We start from the raw sequence: 8,534 nt of genomic DNA, 5'->3' as shown, positions 1-8,534 counted from the left end.
CATTTCTTGATACGCTTAAAGTCTTATGCTGTACTGTAAATTAAATATTTTAGTCGGACGCTAAATAATTGTTTTTCTGTTTTAGAAATAAGTAGTAATTAACCTGCCATGGTTCTGCGATAAGCAAGAATCTACTCCCGTTTACCAACCGGTTTCCAATATCAGAAAAAAAGAACGGACAATATTTTAAATTAGTTTAAGAAAAGTCTGGTTGCGTCAATTCTTGCGCACTTCAAGTTTATTTCATTGCGTTTATGCTATTTCCTGTAAAACTCTAAATATTTACAAAATCATTATTCTTTCTTATACAAGCTTTGTAACACATGCTCCTAGTTTTTCGTCCCTTAGTTTACAGGTCAGTTTGCTCAGATGTGTTCCAAGATGCAAACACTCTCATATAAATAGGAGTCCCATAAGAAAAGGTCTGGGATGTTCTTCGTCTCGCTTAAGGTTGTAAATAAGGGATTCTTGGTGAGGAAACGTCACTATTTTTAGCTTTCAAAGTGTCTTTTAGGGTGTACTTGAAGAAAAAATAATAAAGGAAACGCCCTCATTTCCGTTTTAGGCTCGATTAGCCTGCGAGCAGGCTCACGGGCGCCAGCGGCGAAGAGCAAAGCGATTCGGCGGGAAGGATTCTGCTGAAGAGGTACCAGCATCATCAGAGCGGACCACAGCAACAGCCAAGCAATATCCTGTATCTCATTAAACCAGTTCTACCATCCTTATCTCATTAACTCAAGGCAAATGAATTCATGAATAAGTTGGTCTATTCATCTGAGGTACACTACTAACAATTTTAAAGGAAACCTGATTTTTCCTGCGTTGATTGCCCTAATATTGTTTAAAATTTTGTAGATTGGGATGTAACTTCGTTGTCATCGCAGGACAAATTGTCTGCGGCGGTGTTTGGGTCGACACTTTGTCCAGGAGCATGTCCGTCGCATGAAGATCCGCTGGACAGTGATACTGCTGACGCGTCATAGTACGGTTGATCTTCATTTAACTGATCCATGTCCAGATATGGAATTTCTCTTAGTATCCACTCCTCTAGTTCTTGGCACAGTTCGGTAAAGGTTGGCCGCACATCAGGATTGTCCACCCAGCAGCGCCTCATCATTTGATAGCTGTGTAAAAATGCAGATGGAAAATAAGCGCCGCTATAAAACACTTTGAATGTCTAAAATGGGCTTTTGCCTCAAACCTCCAGCCCTGAAAAAACAAACACGTGCCCTGTACTTCCCATTCTCAACTGATAGATCTCCTTCTCGACTTTATTTTTAGATGTAGTATATCACACACTCAAGACTGTGTGTTACCATACTTCCAGACACCGAGGACAGAGTTGAAAATACGACGAGTAGTGAGGTATTTTAGACAAACTTCGAGGTGTTTGGAAATACGGTCAAACAAGGTCTTGAGTGTTTGCTACATCTTCTCAATCGAAAGTAATTAAAACTGAGGGGAAAATGAAGAAACAAAATCATAAAAAATATATGCTAATATCCAAACACCGTTACGGCCATGATTTCCTTTCTTTAAACTTGATGAATTATTAATAAGTTTTAGCAATACCTTTGAAAGAGAAGAGAAGAGAAGAGAAATTCTTTGATTTTCCTAAAAGGCATATTGACATTTTGAAATGAAAACCTCGTGCATACGTGATCATTCCAATCCAGTTTTTTGGCACAAATAATCTAACTGAACAATATACTTCCTCCTCCCTTCCTCCTCCCTTCTCCCCCCACCTTCATCACCATAAAAATGTGACTTACAACTCCTCTGAGCATGTATCTGGTTTTTCCATTCTGTACCCTCTTCTCAGAAGTTTCATAAGTTCTCTGTTTTTAATGCCAGGGTAAGGGAACCCTCCTAGAAATAAAGTTCATCTCGTTTAATACCAACTTTCATCTCACTTATAAATTACATTTTTTATATTATTCAAACAGTGTCGCGGGGCAGGTCAAACCGACCTCTAATAATAAATCAGTATTTAGTCTGATTCTGAAAGTGACATGTCCAGCCGATATTCATGTAGTCTGTTTGGCATCCGGTCTTTTCTCTCAGGTCTCTTAGACAAGTGTTAGCGGCCCATATCGCGTCCCAGTCCATTTCAGGCTAAAGCGGCACGCCTCATGATGTCATAATCATTCTACAGTCAACTCTGAGTCAAACGTTTAATATGAAGTGATTGTATTTGCGTGCTGTGATGAGCTTGTATGCCTTTATCATTAATACAGTGGAACCCCGTTAATACGGTCACCAACTGGCCATGAACATTTGACCGTATTAACGGGGTGGGCGTATTAACGGGATAGGGTCAAATGTCAAGGTTTTTCTAAATTGAGTGACGTCTTAACAGATACACATATCCCATAATCCTGGGGCATGTACACTAAATGCCCTGTCACCATAAGTTTTCGTGAAAAACCGCGGCTGATCTAACAGTTCATTGGTGACAGGTCTCAAAGATCCAGAGTGAGAGCGACAGCAAAGCTTATTAACCAAATAGCTAGGAGATGTACCATTAACCGACTTATAGGATACTGTTGTCAGCGTAGCGTAGCCCGTGCAAATGTTCTCGGCTTGTTCTCGGGCAACTGATTGACAAAAATGTTAAAACAAGTTTTGTGTAACATAAAGCACACTAGAAAACTTACCAAGAGTCGCAATTTCCCAGAGAAGAACGCCATATGACCATCTAGGCACAAAATACAAATAAAATAAATACATTTTCGTGTATTTTTGGGACTCACTCTCATTTAAACACCTAGTTTCGTTGACTTTCCTTATACTAAGACAATGTTCTCATTATGGCTTGGTCTCAATTTGCATTGGTAATTACATGGAAACGAGTGCAATTAGGATTTACACCATCAGCGATATTTGAAATTTTTTTCAAAATGCACGAGCCTTTAGACGAGTGTCATGGAAGAATTTCCAAATATCACGATTGCTGTAAATCCTTAATTGCTCGAGCTTTCATGATTTAACGACAGGCGGATAGACCACAGAGTTCGCAAAACAAACTTATTTTATTGCACTAAGAAACGCAGCGAAGCTACAAACACGGCTGTCACGTGATCCAAGAGACTAGAAGTAGACTAGTACTTCATGTAAGCATACTCGTTTGACATGAGATATAGGGTTAGTACTTGACTGAGATGAAAACTAAAGTGCGCTCGTCTCTTTGCATTACTTTGCGAAATAAAAATTAACGATAAATTGGTCTACTCTCAGCTAATCAAAATGAAGTAGTTTCCTCAGTCATATGTTAAAATTCGATATCCGAGCACAACATTATTTCATCGTTTCATCAAATTATCTTGAAAAATCGCGCAAAAGAGCCCTCAATTTAACGTGTAAAAACATTGCCTACAAGTCCAATATTTTACTTACACGTCACTCTTTGTGGTAAAAACACCGTCATTTATGGCCTCAGGTGACATCCACTTCACAGGAAGCTTATTGTGTTGACCTGTCATGTGATAGACATTCTCTCCCAGCGTGCTCCGCGCCAAGCCAAAATCAGCGACTTTGACAAGTTTGTTGTCACAGACTAAGACGTTGCGAGCGGCAAGATCTCGATGAACAATGCCTTTTGCTGATAAGTATTGCTAGACACAAGAAATATCATTAACTGTGGACAAAGGAAAACTTAAGTGGTGTAACAAATCTGACAACTGTCAACAATAATCGTGCAGTTGTCGTTATGAGAATGCAAAGAGGAGATTCAGCGGTCGGGAACAGGACGAGGAGTAAAATAAGGCAATTCTCTTTGAGCATACATGATTCCCAAGAAAAAAGCCCGAAGGCGGATAATCAAGTCTCCCGAGACTCGAAAGGAATGTTGGGTCAGGAAAGATTCGTAAGGTAATTAATTGACACTTTCCTGCATTGTTGCACTTTGAACAACCGACTACACTAACACTACAATTACAAAGAACAAATCTTTTCTCACTTACCATTCCTTGTGCTATTTGCCAGGAGAAGGACATCATGTTCTGAGGGGTTATAGAATCGTCTTCATCGACACCTTTATCTTGTTCTTCATCATTCAAGGCGTGAACGCTCTTAAATGTTACATCAATGCTGCTGTCCGTTTTCGAGAAGGCGACGTTGACTTGGGCAATGTCATTTACACCTGGCCCACAATACTGCAGGTAGTATAGACTAGAATAACTTCAAAAGAACTTATTCGGCAATCAGGGCACACTAATAACAAAGACAAAATGCCCTGTCTGTGGGTACATCTGGAGAATTTATTACCTCGATGAGGAGGTAATCATAACAAACACTACATTTTAGTTGTTATATTCAGAAGATTACTAAATGAAACATGACTTACAATGCCTGAACTATCCTTGTTCAATGATCCTGGTGCATCTGAAGTGTCTTTGCGTATGTCTACGTAATCCTTATTCGTGTATTTTACCTGGAAATCAGAAAGCAAAGATTACAAGGCCTTACAAGTCATATGCTGAGTAATGGTTAATTTGTTTGGGTAGTCTCTCATTTCTCGTTGTAGTTTCCACGATTGTGCTTGAACGGACGAAATAAACTTGCCAGGGCGCACTATGGAACTCTAACTAACGACTACGCCGCTGATACATCCATCTCTTTATCTGAGCCATGTGTTTTTTTCGACTCGGACAAAAGCTTAGTCGATTCCTTATCTAAAAGACCCGTCTTTAGTCCTCTTTGAAGTCTCTAACCTATAACCTCTCGAAATGCTTGATGAGACAAATGAAAAGAAAGCAAAAAACGAGAAAACAAATGAAAGAAAAAGAAATTTTAGAATATGTCTGTAGTAAGTCACTTTAATGAATGAGTTGATGGTCGATGTGATTTGTATCTGTGATTATATTATCTAAAATAGATCAGTAAGATCCGAGTAGTGTGAAACTTTGCTGCGTAATGTTGGAATTTGAAAGTCAGAGCACAAGCACCGGTCCCGTTATTTCAACTCGTACCTCATCAGCGTCCGATTCTTTCTTCAATTCAGGGTACATTTAAGCGTTTACCTTTTTTCGTCGTTCTCTCAGATAAGAAAGTAAGTCTCCTTTTGCTGCAAACTCCACGATGAGGAAATTTGGCGTGGACTTGGTACAACAGCCAATCAAACTCACGATATTCTTGTGTGAACCAACAGCTTTCATCAGGGTAATTTCTTCTATGAAATCGTTCATCTGATCAGGAGTGGCATTGTCTGAAAGGATTAAGCGTGAAAAGCGTGAAATAATACAGCTACTAATCTCGTGTCAAGTTTATGATCAGGAATAGCCAGCCAACCTGTTACTGGAAATTAATGCTACTACGACGTAACTCCGACCATGCCTGCCTGGGTAAAAAGGTTCACCAAAAGAAAAACAACTTTGCTTTTTCAAGCGTTCTGTTTTTAAACGTAAGCAAAGCATAACTTGCAGCGGCGTGAATGTGAAACAAGTGTTTCAAATATGATGCACACGGAACTTTATTTAGCTCTTATTAACCGAGCAGGAGGTCTGTGTGGGAGAATCTTGACCGAGGTCGTGAGTACAGACCGAACGTAGTGAGGTCTGTACACACGACCGACCTAGCTTGGTTAATAAAATAAGATCATATGATTTCCCTGACCGAGTTTTCCTCGAACACAAATCCAACATGACCTGTGATTGTTGCGTTTTCAAAGTTCTCCGGCGTAGTGTGGACGGAAAACATTTGATGGGTTTTCAGTGTTAACCTTTGTTCTCAAGTTTCTCCGATGTAGTATGGACGAAGCCTGAGGTTATGCTTATGCACTCGTAAAAACCAACGTAACATACCTTGAAGCATCTTTACGGCTACAGCTATTGTAGAGTTTGCAATTGTCTTTGATGTGTTACTAACAGATTGACCTGTCTTTATACCCAAAGGGGCTTTCATGATTCCTTTGCAAACTTTACCAAAGGCGCCATGACCGAGCTCTTCATATATAGTGACTTCATTACTCTTCAATTCCCATTTATCTCTCGTCTCATCTTTCATTTGTAGCTGGTGCTCATCATTTTTCCTGCAACATCAATTGTCATGCATCACATTTACGTGCATTATTTAAAAAAAAAAAACACGGGCGAAAAAACTTGCGTGGAATATTTTCCATGCTGTAGATCGTAGACTGTTCACAGACCTCTATTTTCTCGTATTTTTATTCGATCATTGAATTCGCGGATAGAATTGAGAGAGAACTGGGCGCCAGCGCAAAACGGGAGACTTGACGGAGTAGGGGGTGGGGACCGAGAAAAATAGAGGCCTGTGAACATATCTATTCTTAGTTAGGCTCGCTTCGCTCGCCTTCCGCTGTCCGCTTGCTTCGCGCTCGCTTCGCCGCACGCTTTTTTTTTTTCGCGTACGTTGAAAAATAGAGAGGCTGTGAACAGTCTAGCAGATCGTGACTTTCATAATTTCTTAATCCTTACCTATGAAAATTATACTGAAAGAATTGCTCGCCTAATCCTAGTACTGGTGAATATCCAGACTGACTTTGACCAAGTGGCAAATATATTCATCCATGCCGGATGAATGCCCACTTCACCTTCACCGAAAAATCGATTAATTATAACCTGTACCCAACATGTACAATAGTTATATTCTAATACTGAAAAAGAATGATAAAAACCTTTCACTGTTCCGTCTTCTCCAAATGTAGCAAGAAACAGCTAGCCCAACCGTTACACCACCACCGACAGCAATCACCACGATAAGTAACGTAGAAAGCCTCTTCGTTTTCGAGTTGCTCGAGTCCGTGTCACTAGACTTTCTTTGTGAACTTGATGAAGGCCTCACGACCGTTGTTGTAGAACTTATCGAGCTGGTGGGAGAAATTGTCATTTGTGGTCCTAAAGAAGAAACAGGTATTAGAAGGCCTAAACTTGGGGTGTTGTAGCTGGGAACTATGTGGAGGTCAGGCTCTAAGTGAAATAAACAGAAATTGCAGTTAGTAAAGGACTTTTTATACTTCTGCAAAATGTCAACATTTGACATCTAGAAACGTCGACAACGTTATGTCAGCCAAATTTGCTTCTGTCTGGGCGACTTTACTATCCAGTAAGCTCCAGTAATTACGTCGTCTCGGAGTATATTTGATTGAAATTCTTCAGCTAAGCTATTAAAAGTAATTCAATGGCGCAAACGACATTAAACTTTGGCTCACGAGACTTTGCCTCAGCTACGAACCTTGAAGCCTAACGGATCTGCAACTTCGAGGTATGTATGGCTTCGTAAGCACACTAATTCTTTGTTATTTTAATCCTGGCTTGTAGCCTACTGCGTTTTAAGCTCAGGCTGTTTTAAGACATATTTGTGTATGCGCTGGCAACTGCTATAAAGAAATTAATCTGGTAACCTATTCTAGGCTCTCTCCAGGTTGTTTTCTGTTTTACTTCCAGACCCCGCTGGTCGCCCGCCCGCTTTTTCTCGATCCCCACTGACCGAGATCCTGGTGGATGGCCGTGTACGAAAATTCTCTTACCTTCTGTGGTTTTCCACCGACAGAAGATCCTATTACTTTTAGCCAGAGAATATCCGATCCACTTAGCATCTGGTGATATGAAAAACGTACTACCAGCACCCACCCGAGGTCTCGGCCATGAAGTATCGCTAAAATTAGGAAGAAACCAACCCTCGTGGTATTCATTTGAACATCTCCACGATCTGTCGTCAGTTCTGGCACCATTGCTGGACGACGACAGAAAGTAAACCTCAGCGTCAGCAGACGGATCTTCCACGTGTATCGCTTGACGTTCGTGCTGATCTTTGACAACCGTCAGGCTGTCATTTGCTCTTGCTGTGAAAACTCCATCAAGATACAGACTGATGGTCTGGTTCTCTGTCAATGCGTAGATTGCTATCAAAGCTATGGGAAGAATTCATCACAATAACTTTATTAAATTTCACAAAGCGTCAATTTAGGGCACGCCCAGGTTTACTCTGTGGAGGCGCGGTGGCCTCATGGTCAGTGCGCTCACCTTCAAAATGAGCGGTCCGGGGTCAAGCCCTGGCCAGGGACATTGTGTTACGTTCTTGGGCAAGACACCTTACACCTTCAAAGTGCCTCTCTTCACCCAGGTGTATAGATGGGTACCCGTGAATTTAATGCTGGGGAGGGGGGGAAGGTTACCCTTCGATAGTAGTAACCCATCCAGAGGGGAGTAGAAATACTCCTAGTCGCTTCATGCTACTGAAACCGGGGATAAGCGACTGCCTGATGGGCCACTTGGCCCGTATGCAGACTTTACCTTCTACGTTACCAGGTTTATTCTCGTCGCACCAATGGAACTACATGAAAAGTAATGTTGATAGGAGTTAAACGTGATGGATTTATACAATAAATGTATAACAAAATCTTGGCAGCAATGCAAATTAAAGCACAGAATGACAAATCTATACTGAATAACGAATCAGATTTAACTCTTTTAAACCTGAGTGGATTGAAACCTATGGGGGACTCCGATATAAAAAGGGCGGAGGTGCTGGTCGGAAATTTTGAAAAGAACCCCTAAGAGGTACCAAGGTCCTCT

General features: G+C 40.9%; 1 protein-coding gene across 1 annotated transcript in view; it reads right to left on the bottom strand.

The window, feature by feature from the left end:
- Positions 1–231: 231 nt before the first annotated feature.
- LOC145462927 (uncharacterized) overlaps positions 232–8,534 on the bottom strand; it is a 21,161-nt gene continuing 12,858 nt past the window's right edge. Inside the window, exons 5-14 of the mRNA XM_081446597.1 lie at positions 7,487–7,870; positions 6,635–6,854; positions 5,802–6,028; positions 5,022–5,206; positions 4,346–4,432; positions 3,963–4,154; positions 3,397–3,614; positions 2,658–2,698; positions 1,773–1,869; positions 232–1,124 (exon numbers count right to left, since the gene is read on the bottom strand). Of these exons, the coding sequence (XP_081302723.1) occupies positions 842–1,124; positions 1,773–1,869; positions 2,658–2,698; positions 3,397–3,614; positions 3,963–4,154; positions 4,346–4,432; positions 5,022–5,206; positions 5,802–6,028; positions 6,635–6,854; positions 7,487–7,870 (1,934 nt within the window). The 3' untranslated portion in view covers positions 232–841. The remainder of the gene's footprint in view (positions 1,125–1,772; positions 1,870–2,657; positions 2,699–3,396; positions 3,615–3,962; positions 4,155–4,345; positions 4,433–5,021; positions 5,207–5,801; positions 6,029–6,634; positions 6,855–7,486; positions 7,871–8,534) is intronic.

This window comes from Orbicella franksi, chromosome 12 (assembly GCF_964199315.1).
Source record: "Orbicella franksi chromosome 12, jaOrbFran1.1, whole genome shotgun sequence".
Taxonomy (NCBI): domain Eukaryota; kingdom Metazoa; phylum Cnidaria; class Anthozoa; order Scleractinia; family Merulinidae; genus Orbicella; species Orbicella franksi.
Note: the sequence above shows the minus strand (reverse complement) of the source record. Positions and strands in the feature narration are given on the sequence as shown.